This window comes from Canis lupus, chromosome 7 (assembly GCF_048164855.1).
Source record: "Canis lupus baileyi chromosome 7, mCanLup2.hap1, whole genome shotgun sequence".
In the NCBI taxonomy this organism is placed as follows: domain Eukaryota; kingdom Metazoa; phylum Chordata; class Mammalia; order Carnivora; family Canidae; genus Canis; species Canis lupus.
In genome coordinates, this window is record NC_132844.1 from 16982923 (window position 1) to 17003707 (window position 20785).

General features: G+C 36.0%; 2 protein-coding genes across 17 annotated transcripts in view; one reads left to right on the top strand and one right to left on the bottom strand.

The window, feature by feature from the left end:
• Positions 1-4259, top strand: part of MMS22L (MMS22 like, DNA repair protein) — a 129483-nt gene extending 125224 nt beyond the window's left edge. For 3 of the 4 annotated variants that reach the window (XM_072831997.1, XM_072831999.1, XM_072831998.1), the window contains one exon: positions 157-4259. In XM_072831997.1, the coding sequence (XP_072688098.1) occupies positions 157-238 (82 nt within the window). In that variant the 3' untranslated portion in view covers positions 239-4259. The remainder of the gene's footprint in view (positions 1-156) is intronic. The other variant, XR_012033840.1, reaches the window with a different exon arrangement.
• KLHL32 (kelch like family member 32) overlaps positions 3275-20785 on the bottom strand; it is a 234897-nt gene continuing 217386 nt past the window's right edge. For all 13 annotated transcript variants that reach the window (XM_072832002.1, XM_072832009.1, XM_072832008.1 and 10 more), the window contains one exon: positions 3275-7361. In XM_072832002.1, the coding sequence (XP_072688103.1) occupies positions 7200-7361 (162 nt within the window). In that variant the 3' untranslated portion in view covers positions 3275-7199. The remainder of the gene's footprint in view (positions 7362-20785) is intronic.

Here is a 20785-nt window from a genome sequence, read left to right on the forward strand (position 1 = left end):
GTTTGTTAAAGAATCAAAGTACTTTAAACACATAGTGTGGGCATGCGGGTGCTTGTGTGCAGACAGACATTCAGGTAGGCTCAATGTGTAAATACTTAAATGAAAAATAATGGAAAAGGTAATAAATACATCTATCTTCTCTTTTTTCTTAAACAGGGAAGCCTATAGCAAACTTTTATCTCACCTAGGACAAGTGGGACAAGATGAAATGCAGAGACTGGAGAGTGATAATACCTAATATATTTTGTGATTTGCCTTCTCTCTTAACTGTCCAAAGCCACTTTGCACTGCAATTGTATAACATTCTGTTAAAAATGCTTTCAAGGATTTTTTATTCTTACATACCTGTAAGTATAAAGTACATAAATAAGGAAATAAAAGTTAAGTAAATGTATTACTTAACTTTGGAAGTTGGCCAAATTGCATTCTCTTTTGAAGAGTTTATAGTTAAACTAATTTAAAGTAACTTTTTCTAACTGGGAGTGTTTCTGTGTATGTCTGTGAAGCAGGTTTGTACTGGTTGACCCAGGGCCTTCTCACTGTAATATGACTTTCTGCCTTGTGAGTGATTTGTGTTTGTTTCTTACAAGTTATGTTTTACTATGATTTTTTTTTTTCAGGTTACTTGGCTATTCTATGCTGATTTTTGTGAAAGGGGAAGATTCAGGAGATAGGATCGTATGTTTGCCGTCTTTTGTAATACCATGTGTGAGGCAAGAGAATAAATATCCAGCATACTTAACTCTGCGGAATGAGGCAGGGTCTGGCTAAATTAATATACAGATAGCATGTAAGATATTTTAAAACTTAAGCCAGCAGTGTTTATGCTTAGGTTCTAACAATTGACAGATTTTTCTTCTCTAGCCATCCTGTGTTTTTTGGAAATTTATTAAAACACATATCAGGAGAAGTATAAATAAGAGCTTTTAAGAAAAGACAATAAATAATATTTCTAAAAATCTTAAGATTACAAATTAACAGAAGAGGTCTAGAAGTCAGCTGATTTATCTCCTTGCTCTTCAGTTAGAGCCTCTTAATAATTTAGCATTTTATTTATTTACAGGAAACCAGTTTAGTTCCTTTAGCAGCTCTGTGTCTCAACTCTTTAACTATTTCATCCAGATTTTTATTTTACTGATTGGGCTTTTGTCCTTGACTCCATTTTGTGGTGAGAATTATTAGGTAAAAGAAATCCAGTCATAGTGTTAGGAACCTACCTAGTTCTCAAACCCCAGCTCTGCTTTATAAACTTGATCAAGTTACTTAACCTTGTTAAGTTTCTCCATGGAGAAAAAAGAATAATATTCCTTTTTCTATTTCACAGCATTATGGTAAGAATCAGTGGAATACTGTATGTGAAAATATATTGGTGACATATGTTCTGTTTGAGGCACAGGGACATGATCATTCATGCACAGAAGTAAAGAACACCTCTTAATTTTGTTCCACTGTCTCTAGTATGTCCTAGATGAATGATCCCCTTTTTCTTCAAACTTTGTCTTACATGTCATGTTTGCTAACTTTATAATAACTGTTTTCTTCTTGGGACTCCAGTCTTTATCATGGTTCTACTATTCCCTCCCTTTTCTGACTCAAGAAGTATCTTTAAAAATGAAATATATTACAATCAGTGAAATCTAGTCATTAGTCCTCTCCTAACTTTTCTCTGTGAATTCTAAGTGAGTACCTTTTGTTTTCATAACTTAACAGTCTGTTTCCGCCCCCACCCAATCTATTCCACAGTCATTACTTCCACAAGCTGGATGAATAAAAGCCTCTTTAAGGTTACTTAATAGACTTCACAGTAATGAGTTTCTCTTTTTTATGATGGTGACTTATTAAGCCTATATCACTTGGCAAGTTTCTGCAAATGAAGTTTAATCGGCTTAACGTGATGCTTTTAAAGTAGTTATTTATGTGTGTGTGTGTACATATATATTTGTTTTCCAAGTGGGATTGATATCTGAGAATCTCACTCCTTAGTATATGAAATGTTTAAGGCTGAGAAATGCTGCTTCTGAATCATGCATTAGATATATAGATCTGTAGATGCTAAGAATAAATAGTTTGTACTTCAAAAATCAAGAACAAAAAAAATCTGTGACTGTACTTGTATTATATGTATATACATGAGTGTTTATTTATATATAAGTAAAGTCTAAAAGATACTTTTTTTAATTGAAGAAATTTTTGGACTCAGTTCATTTTCTTGAAAATCTTCACAGACCCATCACTTATTCACCTGAATAACCAATCATCTCTAGAGCTGCTGCTTCTACCACTATAATGTCAGCCATTCACTTTTAGTGATATCTAAGACTACGTTCTCATTTCTTATGTTCTTTGGCCTTACGTTTGCATTTTCCTTTATCTTCTCAGCCCTTCTCAGTGGTGTTTGCTCCTTCCTACATACTGTACTCTGAAAGCACCTTCATGTTCTTTCTTGTCCCCAGTGGTAAGATCTGGCCCTTCCCTCTGGCCCTTCCCTCACTCTGTCTCAAAATTCTTCTAGTAGTAAATTGATAACACTAAGTCATAATTCTATCTATAAAATCTACTTCTAGTGCTAATTTCTTTCTAAACCCCTCTAGCCACTGGATCCTCCTGAAATCTCAAGGCAACATGTCAAGCTGCCCTTATCACCTGTTTTAAACTAGCTCTTGCCTTTCTTTTCTACCCAGGGGATACACTATTTTCCCAAGTTATTTAACCTTGAAACTTCAAAAGCAGCTTGGATTCTTACCTGTTCCCCACTTTCAGTAATCACCATGATGGGCTCTTGCTGTTCTTTTGTTTTTGTCATCCTGGCTGTCCCAACAGTCTTTTGGGTGCTACTGATCTCTTTCTTATCTCCCCATCTATGATCTCCTTTCCTGCAATTTAACCTCACACAGTAACTGACATTAGTGTTTCTAAAATATTATTTTCCTCGTTACTTTTCTGCTCAAGGACATCCACTTACTTCCCAGTGTCAGTAAGCTGACATTCAAACCTCAGAAAGTAAGGAGACTTTGCCATTTGACTCTACCTTTCCTGTGTAAACTGAACTCAAACAGATTAGAATGCCTTAGAACATCTGAAGGCCACGTTCAGTCTACACTCTGAGCCTCATTCATTTTGCCAGCATAGAACACCACCCTTTCTATAGAAGCCTAATCTTAAGACACTAAAATAGGAAGATGGTTAAAATATATTTTAGATATATGAGTATTCCAGTCAAATTTCTGTAAAGTATCAGATGGAATGTAAAAGAGATGATTGAAGGACAACAGGGTGATAGAAGGACTTTATTAGACATTCAGATTTGGTTATGATTTAAATTTTAATTGAACATTTAATTAGGTTTTCATGGGGGAGTAAAAAACATGGAATATGATCTCTGTACAAAAATCACTCAGTATTGAATTCATTTGCATTAGAAGAGTTTCATAGTTTAAAACTTTTATATTTTTATTCCTAGCATATTTTTTCTTAAGCATATTTGACTTTTCCTACCTGGACATCTATATAAAAAAATACTTATCTGTAGATTGTGTGTTCCTTACCCATTATTATTATCTTCTTCCACGCTTTGTCACAAATTTTTAAAACGACTTTGTTCTTAAAGAATTACACATACTTTAACAGAGTCTTTTGACAGTTTTTATTTTTAATTCCCCTTTGTTAAGATAATCTGCTGTATAAAAATTTGACAAGCTTCTGCAATTGGGAAAAGCCTCTAGGAAACCTACCTTCCCTAAATCCTATAGACTTTACGTAAACCTTACATTTTCCAAAAACTGATCTCCTGCCTACTCTCTTCTAAGGTTAAAAATACTACCTTGTCAGTCAAGTGTAGAGTACACCAATATAAATACCATGCCTTGCTTAAAACAGTTGATTTGGGAAGCTAGCAAAGTAGCATATTCTTTCAGATATTTAACAATATGTAAGTTTGTATTAGGATTCTGTGATGATCTATATTGGTAAGGTTAACAAAGAAGTACCACATGGTTGGAATTAAATAATTTCTGCTTATTAAAGTTTTTGGTGTGTTAATAGTTATCCAACTTACTGCATTTGTGAAATGTGCTTTCAGAAAAATTCTGGGCCTTCTTGTTATATATTCATGTTTATAAGTTAAATATGCCTATAATAATGATATATAATTTTTAAATGTATATATTTAATTTGCACTTCATCCATGAATATTACACTTCCTTTTTTATGAGAGATTGATTATTTGAAAACCAAAATAAAAATGAGCCATGTTACCTGAAGGAATAATTTCTATCTTACTCCTGTTGTTTTTATATTCTGTGGTAAAACAATAGAAAGTTTTTCAGTTATTGCAGTAGCTGAAAGAGATACAGTATACGTGTGGTTAAACTGTGAGAAAAATATGAAGAGGAAAAGCAGGAAAAATAGCCTAATCATAACCTAAATAGGAATTTTGTTACGAAATATCTAAGGAATTTACTGCACTTTACAAACACATTATTTTTGAGATTAAGTCTTTGCTGGCTTTTCTTCCTACACAAAGGAACACTGCAACTATCTATGTGGTACTGTGTAAAGTCAAGTCTTAGAATGATGTTTAAAGGTGTTAGAAGTTTCATGATCTTCCAACAGAAATTCAAATTAGCATAACTTAACTACAAATACAATATGGTCTATAATTTTGGAGAGTAAAAATGAAGATGAATACTATAGGATAGCTCACTTAAATGGAAAATATATATTTAAATAATTTCACTGGAATTTGGTTATCTGACCAAACATAGTTTTCTAGAATTTTTATTAGCTCTTATTAGTGATTTGAAGAGAATGATCAAATCATAAAGTGTTCTGAATTTTATTTTTCCTTGGAGAGGAAAGTTGCACTTTGGATTCTATTCTCTGGCTATAGCATAAAAAGATGTTTTCAAAAACTATGCAAAACTTTAAAGTTCTCTGAGTTCAATTCTGTAATATTAGTAAATAACACATAAAGTTCACCCAAAAAGGGGTTTGATAATAATATGCTGATTTGTTTTAAGTGAATAGTTAAAAATCTATATAGAAACTATCAGGAGTAATTTCAGGCTACCTTTTCATTATCAGTCAGGAAAACTTATTTTTTAAAGATTTTATTTATTCATGATAGACATAGAGAAAGGGGAGGGGGGCAAAGACACAGGCAGAGGGAGAAGCAGACTCCATACCAGGAGCCCAATGTGGGACTCCATCTTGGGACTCCAGGATCACGCCCAGGGCCAAAGGCAGGTGGTAAACCGCTGAGCCATCCAGGGATCCCCAGGAAAACTTATTTTTAGACCATTTCCTTTTAATTCATTGGATATAGGATTTGGGATTGCAAATGTAATGATTTTTATAAGGTAAAATAGCTGGCAGTAAATTCATTTGTCAAGTAAAATTTTAGTAAATCTGAAATACTTATTGTTTGGGTTCTTGTTGAAAGCTATCTGAAATACTGGAGTCATTTTCCTGACTTGGTAAGGAATTTAAAATATTTAGTTTACATGATCTATACCCTTTAAAGAGACTGTCATCCTTCTAAATATCAATAATCAGTATCAATGTTCACTTTTCAGAACTGTAAAATTAAGATGTTTTGGCTAAATCTCTGGGAAGCTTTTTAGTTACTTTTTTTCCCTTACCACAGTCTCTCCTCCTATTCTTATAATCTGAATAACCAGATTATTTAGAAATCAAAAATTTTAGGTAGAACAGTGTATAACATTAGTGAATTTTGTATTTAGGATGAAAAAGGGTTGATGTTTTTATTCACTTCTGAGTGGTTACATGAATAAAATGACAGTTTCCTGTAAGATAAGGATTGCTGAATAATTGAACTGTGCAGAAGGAAAAAAGTCTCCCTTTTAGTAAAGGTGACTTAGATCCTAACAAGATTAGGAAAAGGGAAAAATTCAAATTATACTTCCTGAATTTATGTTCAAATGTGATTGAATTTTATTTTATATATGTATTTTTTACTATAGACAAAGCAAATCCAAAAACCTCACCTAAATAAGAATTCTTATGCATTATTAAAAGTATGTAGTAATAAAATATGTATTGGTGGTGGTGAAGAATCCCACAAGTGCTCAAGATTGACATAACCTTTAACAAAGTAGAAAAACTTTTATTAGAATTACCAAGTCTAGGTTCAGATTTATGTCAGAGCACTTTATGGCACCAAAATTAGTACAACTAATTTTTTTTGAGCTTTAAAATGTCATTTTTCACTAAGTGAGTTTAAACAAGAGGTTTAAATTATTATTTGAAGCAAGAATTTGTACAGACTTGGGAATCTTTGGTTTTGGTAAACTCCCCTTTTCCTAATTAGCATCTCTTTCACATGCTTATCAGAATCATTTATTCCATTGCATGTGTTTCAAGTTCTGTTTAGTAATTTTTAATTTTGAAAATAATCTCCCCATTAAGTTACAAGGTTCTAGAGATAGTAAAATATCTTATAATTTGAGTAACTTTTTTTATTAAATGAAGCACTTGAGAGGGCATTTGCCTAATCTTCACAACATTCTTCTGAATTAACATGGAAATCCATGATTATCCTCCTTAAGTGTGGGAAAACAAGTCATGAAAAGTAAGCACCTAGCCCGAGGTCACAGATTAACCAAGCCGAAAAATATGGCTATCTGACTGCTATTCCGGTGTACTTCTATTATTCGTATACCTTGAATAAAATAGGGCATTTAAAATTTTATGATGTCATAATGCTGAGTCTATACTGAGTGGGTCTGCATAATGTTAAATTTTTAAAAGAAAAATTACAAACCCAGGTTTAAGGAGTAAGGGGATTAACTACTGAATTTTTTTTAAAGACCACTGATGACAGTACTTATGAAATAAACTCCTTACTAATATTGTCCTGTTTTTCTAGACAGCACTGATTAGAAAAAGTATACAAAGAAGGTTATAAAGACCCATGGAACAAGTATGGACCATTAAGTTGGCACTAAGCTACACCACAGTAGAAGTCATATATATTGTATACTGACACACAAAAGGGTGACAGGAGTTTTCGGTAATGTATTTTAGAAAACGGTTCATTTTTTGCTAATTTTTATCTGAATATAAGACATAGAAAACAAAACAAGGAAGCATTGAGCACTGGGTGTTTTCATGCCCAGTATCCAAAAGTGAAGCTTTTCTTTCCCTTCTGTTCATGATAGTTATTAACAAAGCATTCGCTCTCAGATGGTCCCAATTCTGTGATGAGGCACTTGAAGAGTCTGAAGGTTAGGGCATGTGAAATATGGAGCTGGAAGGAAGCATGCTGCTATTCCATTGGAAGCAAAAGGGAGTGTAGGCCCATAGAATACTTCTTCTTTGCCTTCTCTACTTATATCCACTACCTACAAAAGAAGAGAAGCCTGAATGTCAAAGATGATTGCTCAAAATAATTTGAGCATAAATATATAAGTATACACATAAAAGGATGCCTGCAGTTGAATTCAGTAATGCCACCATGACCATACGTACCTTAGGCATTGTTTTTTTTCCCCCCTTACAGTATGGTATCAAATATATATTAAGATCCAGGTAAGTGCTATTATATACATTTATATATTTGTCTACATAATTTGTCGATAAAAGTTTATAATGATTTAATCTTTAGAACAGTGATGAGGTAGGTAGCTTTTTCCTCCTTTAATAAAAAGGTCTTGTGGCTTTAAGCAACACATTATACCAGATGGACCTAACATATCCATCCAAAAACACTGGAATACACATTATTTTCAAGTGTACCTACAATATTCTCCAGAAAAGATCACATATTAGGCCATAAGACAAATCTCAAGAAATTTAAAAAGACTGAAATCATATCAAGCATCTTTTCTAACTACAACACTACCTAGAAATAAGTTACAAGAACAGGAAAACTACACAAACACAGGCTTATTAACATGGTACTAGGTCAATCGGTGAATGGAAAAAATATTCATTGTATCATAAGGTGGTCATTTACATTTTGCTCAAACTCTACACCTAAAGATCTAGAAAAAAAGCCCAAAGCTAGTAGAAGGAAGCAAGGAATAAAGAATGAGAAGAGCAATAAAAGCAAGAACTTATTAATGAAAAGATAAGCCAAATTAATAAACCTTTACCCAGACACATCAAGACCCAAATCAGGAATGAGGGAAGAGAAGTTACAGCCAACACCACAGATATACAAAGGATTGCAAGAAACTACTATGAAATTTTTATGCAAACAAATTGGACACCCTAAAAGAAATGGATAAATTCCTAGAGACCTACAATCTTCCAAAACCAATTCAGGGAGAAATAGAAAATATAAACTGACTGATTACCCATTCAATTTCATTACTAGTAAACAACTACCAACAAAAATCTGGGACCAGATGGCTTCATAGGTGAATTCAGCAAACATTTAAACAAGAGTTAAGGGCTGTTCTCAAACTATTCCACAAAATAGAAAAGGAAGGATAATATCCAAATATATTCTGTGAGGCCAGTATTAACCTGATACCAAAACCAGACAAAAACCTTACAAAAAGACAAAAAGCTACAGGCCAGCATACATGATGAACCTAGTTGCAAAAAAATGCTGAACAAAATACTAGCAAACTGAATTTACCAATACATTAAAAAAATCTTTCACCATGATCAAATGGGATATATTACAGAAATAAGTGTTTCAATAGTCACAAGTAAATCAATGTGATATATCACATGAGGAATGACTAAAAATCATATCACCTGAATAGTTGCAGAAAAAGCATTTGACAAAATGCAACATCCATTCGTGATAAAAACTCAACGAAGTGGGTTTAAAGATAATATACCAAAAAAATAATAAAGAGAATATACCTCAACATGATAAACCAAATATGAGAAACCCACAACCCAACATCATACTGAAAAGTGAAAAACTGAAAGCTTCCCCTCTAAGACCAGCAACAAGAAGTTCCACTCTCACCACTTTTATTAAACATAATACTGGATGTTCCGGCTGCAGCAATCAAAAAGGGAAGGTATCTAAATTGTTAAGATTAACCAAAAAAAAAAAAATATATATATATATGTGTGTGTGTAGAAAGATACATATTTTCTAATTCTAGAAGACTACCGATGAACAGATAAATGTAGTTATTAGTAAAGTTGCAGGGTACAAAATTAAGATACAGAAATGTGTTACATTTCTAGCAGCAGAAAGAGAAATTAAGAAAATCCCATTGGAGGATGCCTGGGTGGCTCAGTGGTTGAACATCTGCCTTTGATTGAAGGTGTGATCCTGGAATCTGGGATCGAGTCCCACATCAGGCTCCTCCCTGCAGGGAGCCTGCTTCTCCCTCTGCCTGTGTCTCTGCCTCTCTCTGTGTGTCTCTCATGAATAAATAAATCTTAAAAAAAAAAAAATCCCATTGGAGGGTAGTCCAAGATGATGGCTTATGAAGACTGAACTCAGCTCCTCCACAGACATACCAAATATAAACCTATCTGGAGCAATTCCTCCTGAGGGAGAAATGAGAGCTGACTGAACAGCTTCTGCACAAAAGATAAACGACATAACTCCAAGAGAGATAGAGATATATTAATGAAGATCACCCACGGTCCCAGCAATGCAAATAGCAACGGGGAGGGATAGTACTAAGGAACTGTGAACAGATGTATCTTCCCTGGGGCACAGAATGAAAGCCACAAACTAAAAGCAACTAGACTGTCAAGGATCCAACTCCCACCGTCAAACAGGATAGCAGGGAGAACTTTCTGCATTGGAGGTACTACTCTTTACATTCCCTGTCCACCTTGTTAGCATAGACAGGAATAGGGACCAGACCCCCTAGCCAGCCTACTGATTCAGTGAGTCCCTGGCCTCTAGATCAGAGCAAGCCATCCCAAGAAGATAGCCTCCAGCTTGTCACATACCAAGACACCCCTGCTCAGCACTCATTACAGCTACAGCCATCTTGCCAAGGTGACACAGGCACAAAGCATTGTGGAACACTCTAGGCACACACTACTTTAGCTTCTAATGTCTTGTTACATTATGACACTCCCAGCTCAGAGCTTCCAGATTTATGTGCACAGAGCATCCCAGGACCCCCAGTGTGCACCCTCCCTCAGCTATTAGCCACCTGCCCAGGGCAAACCCTGCATCTAATGCCTTGGGACAACCTAATCTATACCAGCCATGTGTCTAGTTGCCCTGCCATAGCATCTCATGAACTAAGCATTCCAGGACACCCCAGCATAAACCCAGTTCAGATACAGCTCTCCTCTCAAGGCACCTACTGTATGTGGCACCCCAGGATGCCCCAAACTACACTACACCTTGGCTTCAGCCCCTGCATAGAGTGCCAAGGACACCCCAGCTTGCACCCCTCTTTGCCTCCACCTAACCTACCAGGTGCCTACCATTCAGAGAATCCCCCGTCACCCTCCAGTTTGCATTAACTTTGGCTTTAGCTATCCTGCCAGGGCATCCTCTGGAGATGTGTGGAGAGTCACAGGAATACCCTGGCCCATGCCCATGCCCACTCTCAGTTCCAGCCATCCCTTTAGGGAAGCCCCAGCACTGAGGGCCCCAGGACCATCAAGCCCATGCCAGCCGCAGTTCCAGCCATCCAGTCACTGGAGACACATGTCTACATAGGAAAGGACCATACACAAGACCATTTCTTCAATGTTAGAAGTAGCTGTTCTACCTAATTTGTAGGAACAAACACAGAAAGTCAGGCAATATGTGGAGGCAAGGAAATATGCTCCAAATAAGATAAAAACCTCAGAAAATTAACTAGATGAAATAGAGAATTAAAAATAATGGTCATCTCCATCAGGTAGATTGGTTATAAGGAAACTAACTGGACTACAGAGAAGAATGGAAAAACTCAGTGAAAATGTCAAGAGAAGGAAAATACAAAAAAATCAAAGCTGAGAATATATATAATAAGTAAAATATACACTAGAGGGGATGAACAGTGTCTTTAGATTTATTCACTTATTTTAGAGATAGAGTCCACACATTAGCAGTGGCAGAAGGAGAGGGCAAGAATCTCAAGTAAATTCCCTGCTGAGCATGGAGCCCAACATGGGGCTTGATCTCAACCCCAAGACCATGACTTGAGCCGAAATCAAGAGTCAGACATTCAACCAACATTCAACAGTGCCTTTTTTTTTTTTTTTTTTTTTTTTAATGATAGTAACAGAGAGAGAGAGAGAGGCAGAGACACAGGCAGAGGGAGAAGCAGGCTCCATGCACCGGGAGCCCGATGTGGGATTCGATCCCGGGTCTCCAGGATCACACCCTGGGCCAAAGGCAGGCACCAAACCGCTGCGCCACCCAGGGATCCCCAACAGTGTCTTTATTACCCTCCCCCCAAGGACTTTATTTGACAGAAAGCAAGAGAGCACCAGCCGAGGGAGTGGAAGGGGGAGAAGTAGGCTCCCCACTGAGCAGGGAGCCAGATGTGGGACTCAATGCCAGGACCCTGGGATCATGACCCAAGATGAAGGCAGTTGCTTAACTGACTGAGCCACCCAAATGCCCCTCTAATAAGGTCTTTAAAATGGTATGTTAGACCAGATGGATACATATAGAACATTCCATCCAAAAGCAAGAGTCTTAGTGCACATGGGACATTTTCTAGAATGTCATAGGCTAAAGATCATAGGCTAAACCACAATAAGCTTAAGAATGAAATATTATGCATCTTTTCTGCCCACAGTGGTATGAAAGTAGAAATCAATAACAAAAAAAAAAAAAAACCACAGATACATGGAGGTTAAATAAAATGCTACTACATGACTGGTAGGTTAATGAAATATTCACACACACACACACACACACACACACACACACACACACAAAATTTAAAAATATTTGAGGACTAATGAGAGCACCACAGTCAAAAATCCTAGAACAGCTTTCAAAAGAGGGAAATTTATAGTGATCTAAGACTACCTCCAGAAACAAAAATCTCAATCTAATTTACATCTAAAGGAATTAGAAAAAAGGGATCCCTGGGTGGCGCAGCGGTTTGGCGCCTGCCTTTGGCCCAGGGCGCGATCCTGGAGACCCGGGATCGAATCCCACATCGGGCTCCCGGTGCATGGAGCCTGCTTCTCCCTCTGCCTATGTCTCTGCCTCTCTCTCTCTCTCTCTGTGTGACTATCATAAATAAATAAAGAAAAAAATATTAAAAAAAAAAAGAAATTAGAAAAAGAGCAAACAAAACCCAATGTTAGAAGGGAAAATAAAGATCAGAGCATAAATAAGTGAAATAGAGACTAAAAGAAAAGATCAACAAAACCAAGAGCTAGGTCTTGAAAAGATAAAATTGAAAGAAAATTAGACTTAAGAAAAAAACACAAATAGAATGAAAGAAAAGTAACAACTGATACCACAGAAATAAAAATACTATGAATACTATGAAAATTTATATGCCAAAAAACTAGACAACCTGGAAGAAATGGATAAATTCCTAGAAACCATTTCAAAAAAGAAGAGTCAATACCTATTGTCCTCAAACTATTCCAAAAAATAAGAGGAAGGAAAGTTTCCAAATAGATTCTATGAGACTAGCATCGCCCTGATACGAAAATCAAAAATACTATTAAAAAGAAAAAAGAAACCTACAGGCCAGTATCCCTGATGAACATAAATGGAAAAATCATCAAAAAAAGATTAGCAAGCTGGATTCAACAATACATTAAAAGAACCATTCACCACAATCAAGGGGATTTATTTGAAGGATACAAGGACAGTTCAATCTTTGTAAGTCAATCAGCATGCTGTATCACACTAATAAACACAGTGATAAATATTGTGATCATCTCAGTAGATACAGAAAGAGCATTTAACAAAATTCATGTTTCAGATAAAAATTAACAGTGGATTTAGAGGGAACATATCTCAATAAACGACAACATGAAACCCACAGCAAAGATGTTAGTCAATGAGGATAAACAGACCTTTCCTCTGTGATCAAAAATAATGGAAAATTCTACTCTTGTCTCTTATTCAGCATAGTACTGAAGTCCTGACCACAGTAATTAGAAAAAAAAAGAAATAAAGGCATACAGATTGGTAAGGAAGAAAATTAAGTTGTCACTGTTTGTAGCACTGAAGTTGCAGGATATAAAATGAACACTCAAAAGTGAGGTGCATATCTGTACACTAATAATGGAGTGGCAAAAAAATTAATAATTCAAGTTACAATTCTACCAAAATTCTACCAAATACCTAGTAGTAAACCTAACCAAGGATTTGAAAAACTTGTATACTGAAAACTATGCAACAGTCATGAGAGAATAAAGACAACACAAGTAGAAAGATATACTGTGTTCATGTACTGGAAGCATTAGTATCTCTAAAATGTTTAAGAAACCACAAAAGATCCTGAATAGCCAAGGAAACAATGTTGAAGAACTAAGCTGATGGTATTGCAATGTAAGATTTTAAGATCTACTATAAAGCTGTCATGGTAAAAACAATGTGGTTTTGGCACAAAATAGACACATGGATTAATGGAACAGAATAGAGAGCCCAAATAAAAGTCAACACTTATATGGTCAATTAATCTACAATAAAAGATGAAAAATACATGTTGGATGACAGTCTGTTCAATAAATGGTGTTGGGACAACTGGACGACTACTACAAAAGAATGAAACAAGACCCTTTCTTACATCACACACAAAAATAAACACAAAATGCATTCAAGACCTACGTGGGAGACGCGAAACTGTAAAACGTGTAAAAGAAAACAGGCAGTAATCTCTCTGACTGTGGCCTTTGCAATGTCTCTCTAGATAGGTCTCCTGAGGCAAGGGAAACAAAACCAAAAGTAAAGTATTGGGACTACAGGGGAAAAAAATTTTTTGCACAGCAAAGTAAACCATCAACAAAGCCAAAGATATTTGTAAATGACATAGCTTTTAAAGGGTGAATGTCTAAAATATGTGAAGAAATTGTACATCTCAACACCAAAAGAACCAAACAATCTGATTAAAACAATCGTAAAGGACCTGAACATTTTTCCTAAGAAGACATACTGATGGCAAGCACACGAAGAGATGCTCAACAACACTAATCATCAGAGAACCACAAATCAAACCCACAATGAAGTATCACCACACCAGTCAGAAGGGCCAGTATCAAAAAGACAAGAACCTGTGAAGAAAAGGGAATCCTAATGCACTGTTGGTGGGACGACCGTGCAGTCATTGTAGAAAACAGTATAGAGGTTCCTCAAAAAATTAAAAACAAATACCAGAAGAGCCAGTGGTTCCAATACTGAGTATTTACTGAAAGAATACAAAAACACTAATTTAAAAAGATACATGCACCCATATGTTCATCGCAGCATTATATATGTATATATAGCCAAGATATGGAGGCAACAGAGTGTCCCACTGATAGATGAAGAAGTGGTATGTATGTACAAGAAATATTCAGCCATAAAAAGATATTCCCATTTGGGACAACATGAGTGAACCAAGAGTATTATGCTAAGTGAAATAAGTTAGAGAAACACAGATATAATATGATTTCACTTATATGTGGAATCTAAGAAAGAAGCAAAAAATAGACCCATAAATACTGAGAATAAATGGATGGTTGTCAGAGGGGATAGAGTGGGACATAAGCAAAATAGGTGAAGGGAAGTGAGAAGTATAGGCTTCCAGTTATAGAATAAATCAATCACAAGGGTAAAATGCACATCATAGGGAATGTAGTCAACAGTATAATAATAGCATTGTAGGGTGACAGATGGTAGCTATACCCATGGTGACCATAGCATAATGTATAAACTTGCTGAATCACTGTGTTGTACACCTGAAACTAATTCAACCGTCAAGAATATTGCAATTAAAAAATCTATAATTGCAACAAAAAGAATAAAATAACCGAGGAAAAATCTAAGAAGTGAAAGACCTGAACTCTGTAATCATATATAAAACACCAGTGAAAGAAACTGAAGATGAGAAAAATGGACAGATATACCATATTCATGGTTCAGAAGAACAGTGTTAAAATGTCCATACTGTCCAAAGTAATCTACAGATTCAGTGCAATCCCACACTATAGACACAGATCAATGGAAAAGAATAGAAAGTTCAGAAATAAACCCATGCTTAAACGGTCAGTTAACCCAACAAATGGGGCACGATACACAATGGGGAAAAGACAGTCTATACAATAAATGGTGCTGGGAAAACTAGACAGCTACATGCAGAAGAAACTGGATCACCTTCTTACACCCCACACAAAAATACACTCAAAATTCATTTAACACCTAACAGTGGGGCCCAAGACAAAAATCTTAAAAGAAAATATAGTAATTTCATGGATATCAGTCATAGCCATATATTTATGAATAGGTGGTCTCAGGTAAAGGAAACAAAAGCAAAAATAAACTATTGAAATTTTACCAAAATAAAAAGCTTTTGCACAGCAAAGGAAACCATCAACAAAATGAAAAGGCAACCTCCTGAATGGAAGAAGATATTCGTAAATAATCTAGCTGATAAGTGGTTGATATCCAAAATATATAAAGAACTACAACTCAACACAAAAAGAAAATTTTAAAATGATCGGAAGACTTGAACAGACATTTTTCCAAAGAGCACAGAGAGACTACCAGTACACACCTGAAGAGGCTCATCATTAATCATCAGGGAAATACAAATCAAAAACCACAATGAGACATCACCTCACACCAGTCAAAATGGCTAGTATTTTAAAAAGTTCTAAGAAGTGTTACTGAGGACATACAGAATAAGGAGGAACACCCTGCATTACTGTCAGGAATGAAAATGTGCAGCCACATTATCCATTATGTGGATAACATTACAGAGGTTCCTTAAAAAATTAGAAATACCAAATGATCCAGTAATTCCACTGCTGGCTATTGACCCAAAGAATATGAAAACAGTAATATGGAAAGATATATGCACTCCTATGTTTATTGCAGCATAGTTTACATAGCCAAAATGTGGAACAATCTAGGCATCCATTAACAGGAATGGATAGAGATGTGATTGTACATACATACATGCATACACAAATGGAATATTACACACATAAGAATAAACATCTTGCCATTTGGGACAACATGGATGGATCAAGAGGGTATTACACTAGTGAAATAAGACAGAGAAACACATACTGTATGATGTCACTTACATGTGGGCTCTAAAAACACAAATGAATAAACAAGGATATTAGACTTATAAGTACATAGAACAAACCGGTGGTTGCCAGAGGGAGAAGTGAGCTAGCAAACAGGCAAAATAAAGCAGATTAAGAGGCACAAACTTCCAGTTACAAAATAAGTCCTGAAGCTGAAAAGTACAGGATAGGGCATACTGTCAATAATGTAGTAACCTTATATGGTGACAGATGATAAGTATGGTCATCATGGTGAGCACTGAGTAGTGTATAAAATTTCAAATTAATATGAACTAATACTCTCAAAAAAATAATATGAACTAATATAACGTATGTCAATTTAATTTTTTATATCTTACACTACTTAAGTAACTTGCCCAAATTTGTTAGCATTATGATATGTTGGTTTACAAATCCTCATCTGTAAAATGAAGCAAACATCAACCCTGCAGCTTTGTTCTGAGAATTGGTGACATCTAGCATAGTATCTAGGACACAGAATATTATAGCAAAGCTAAGTAGCAGATTGAAAATCAATTGGGTCTGGATATTTTCCGCCAGTTATTTCCCCTTTAAGCTGGAGTTAATCTCTTTTGTTATATGGAAGAGTCTCTTTGTTAGTCTGGACCTGCTGTCACCTCACGGAAGCCTGCTTAATTTTAATAGAAGTCTTTAACTTACAATGGAGTGATGTTCCAAGAAACCCATCATAAATTAAAAAGATCAAAAGTCAAAAATATATTAAATACACCTACCAAACATCATAGCTTAGACAAGTTTGACTTGAAATTTGCTCAAAGCACTCACCTTAGCCTACAGTTGGGCAAAGTTATCTAACACAAATCCTATTTTATAATAAAATATTGAGTAGGGACAACTGGATGGCTCATTTGTTTGTCAACTCCCTTGCTCAGGTCATGATCTCATGGGTCGTGGGATCAAGTCCCGCATCAGGCTCTATGCTCAGCGGAGAGTCGGCTTGAAGATTCTCTCCCTCTGCCGCCTCAACTTGTGCACACTTGCTCTAAAGTAAATATTTTTAAAAATAATAAAGGGTTAAGTATCTCATGTAATTTATTGAATATTAAACTGAAAGTGAAAAACAATGGTTGTGTGTTTACCATCATGGTTGTGTGGCTGCCTAGGATCTGTGGCTCGCTGCTACTGTCCAGCATCATGAGCATATTGTACTATATATCACTAGCCTGAAAAAAGATCAAAATCCAAAATTCAAAGTATGGTTTCTGAGTATTGCTTTTGCACCACTGTAAAACTGAAAAATCATAAGTCAACCATCATAAGTCAGAGACCATATGTGTATTAGAAAAAATATTTCTTAAAGAAAGCTGGTCATATCCTACTTGTCAAACCCATCAGGCCCTTTCCAGCCCTCAATCTTCTTAATCTCTCTTCATTTGACCTTCCTCTACCCTCATTTGAAACCTTTCATCTCTTGGATTCCATGATTTTAAAAAAGTTCATAATTGACACTGTCCTGTTGCTATCCACCTTTGGTCCTCTTTTTTCCACCTGCATGCTAAGTGTACATGTGCCTTATTATTCCCAACCAGAGACCTCTTGGTACTTTTCTTTAATGATCTTGTCCACTCCTGCCTTCATCTATCACTAAGCTGAATAATTAAGGTTTTAACTATAAAAACACATTCTTTAGATGAAAGGGGCCCTTGATATTTGGGGATCCAAGTTCATAAAGAGAGAAATCACTACAGCCTAAAATAAAAGATCAAACTCCTTGCTATTTTTTCCCCTCAAATGGACATTTAGATATTCCCATTTGTTGAACAAAATATACTACCAGCTCTAATTTTTAAAAAAATTATGCAACCTATAAACTTTTTTTTATGGTTCTCTTTTGTTGGTTTGTGCATCATCCTACAGTACCGCATTTACAGTTGCTTTGACTGGGTAGGGCAAGTCGCCTTCATTTAGTGTTCAGAAACTTCTTAGTTATTTTTATATATTTAACTTTCTTAGAGAAACTTTAAGATCAATCTGACAACATTATCTCCCTACCCTAGGAGAAAAAGGAAAATCCCAATGGGATTTTGATTAGTATTTCATTAAAAATAGAAAACAGAGACCTTTCACTATTTATCTCAGTGATATAAGGGTAAGTATTGTCTTCAATGTATAAAGAAGAAATTTAGATATTGAGAAAGTTCACTGACTTGCTCAAGGTCATACAGTAAGTGGCAGAGCCAATATGTGAGCTCATGGTTCCAACCAAAGAGAGAACAAAGATTTTGTGCCATTCACAATATCCCCTCCACAACAATACATTTTTAGAAGACAAAATATCAGTTGAGGTCATCAACTAGAGAGCTATTGTCTCATTCCCTGGGCCAATGGAGACTGCATATGTTAAACAGATGTAATTTATTTAATCTGCGAGAAGGGAAAAGAAGTTTTGGCAGTATTTCTCTAAAACACTCCCCTGTAAACTGCCAGAGAGAAGGCGTTTGGGAGAACGAGGTGCCAGCTTGGCAGCATATCCTCCAGCCAAAAGGAAGTAATTGTAAATGAAGAGTAGTGGAGGTGATCTGGAAATAGACTAATCACTTGCACACTTATGCAGCTGCTCCCTTATGTGCTGCTCATCATCCAGAGCACATCAGGTTAGAGTCAACCCCTGTGCCAGATGATTCTTGCACACCCAGTAATTAACAAGAGCACTTTCCTTATGAATCTATCCTCAGTTTTCTCCATGAGTTATTACCAACAAGTCCAAATCTCAGTCTTTAAGCAAGCATTAACTTAAGAGCATCTCAGTTTTTCCCCTTGTTTGCATAGCTCTTGTAATGGATCAAGGAGTCTATGCTAAGTCAAGTAGTAGAAGGAAATAAAGTAGTATACTTTCTCAATATCTAAAATGCTTCATCCCTATGTGGCTGAATCCTACAAGTGACAACGAAGCTTTGATTAGAGTTCAGAAGGGCAGCCTAAAGAAACTGGTTATTTTCTGGTATTTTCAAGAGCAAAAAATGACCTTAGTCCTTCTGGACATTAAAGGACCAATCTCTGAACTGTCCCTCATTAATCTTATCAGCTATGCCCTTAGAATCCAAGGATTATATATATCAATGTGTGACTAATGAAAAATTTAATCTTTTATATATATATTTTAATCTTTTATATTTTTAATGTGTTTTCTCTACCACATTTTCCTGTACTTTTCAACCTGTTGATGAGACTGAAATTCCTAAGTACAAATCACCATTTTCTCAAAAACATTATTACACTTTCTCATCTTCCTGCAAGTAGTAAAGAAGCAGCTTGCTTCTGAACATAGAAGTAGTCTCTCCAGGGAAGCCTTGGTGGCCCAGCAGTTTAGCGCCACCTTCGGCCCGGAGCGAGATCCTGGAGACCCGGGATCAAGTCCCACGTCGGGCTCCCTGCATGGAGCTTGCTTCTCCCTCTGCCTCTCTCTCTCTGTGTGACTCTCATGAATAAATAAAATAAAATCTTATAAAAAAAAAAAGTAGTCTCTCCAACCATCAATATATAACTATTATTTAACCAAAATAAATGGTCCCTTAGTCATGCCTAAAGTAAGCAAGTATTTGAAATTGTGCAACTACCATTCAGAATGAATGATAATACAACCTGTAACCAGTTGTCAATAACTAAAATAAAACAGGATAAATGACAAAATGTAGTCTGAGAAGACTTCCATTCCAAACATCTCTAAGTCATGATTCAAATGCTTAAATGGACACGTGTTACCCACAAATAGTAAAGGTTCTTAAAGGCCTTTATCAAATGTGTACTACGTAGGACCCCAGCATGGGAATAAACATATTTTCAAAATGATTGATTTTGTACATCAAAATGGCTGTCAGAACACAGAACTAACTATAATTTTGACTTTCTAAGAAAGCAAGTATATTAGGACTTATGGAGAAGGTTGCAGAGTGAGATGATCCTAGGTTCACCTTGTCCTCTGGATACACCTAGATAATACCCAAATCAGTGTAAATAACCCAGAAAATGACCAAATACTCTCAATAAGTAAATGTAGACAAAAGGCCACATGGAAGAGGGAAGGAAGGGTGGAGATGTGATTGGGAGCCAAAGTAATATGCAGGGCTGTCTGCAGGTGGAAGCAATGCTATAGGCACAAGAAGGGAAAGTGGTAGACCATACACCAGGTATCCCAAACATGGAGAACCTACACTGGGAAGTCAAATCCCCATAACATTTGGCCTTGAAAGCCAGAGGGGCTTCACTTCTTGAGTTCTTAAAATTAGTGGGGCTTCACATATAGAACTTTGACAAACAGCTCAGCTCTGAAAAAACAGGATGGTAATTAGAAATGGAGTCTCCATCCTTAAAGATATAGTGTAACTGCGCCACTGAGATACAGTATAGAAACAGTAGTTTGAAAGATCCTTGGGGAATATGAAATAGAGATTTTTTTATCAATATCAGAGCAGGTACTGGAGGGGCAGAGATCTTTGGGAGATTTCTCTGGGGACAAAAGACCGGGCAGGTGCCATTTACCTTCCCTGCCCCCTAGCCTAGATACATAAACACATGGCAAGAATCAACTCAGCATAGAGTCCATCTAGCTTGCTAAGAGCTCTTCCTACCACTGCACTCTCCTGCAGCTCCTGCATCCTGG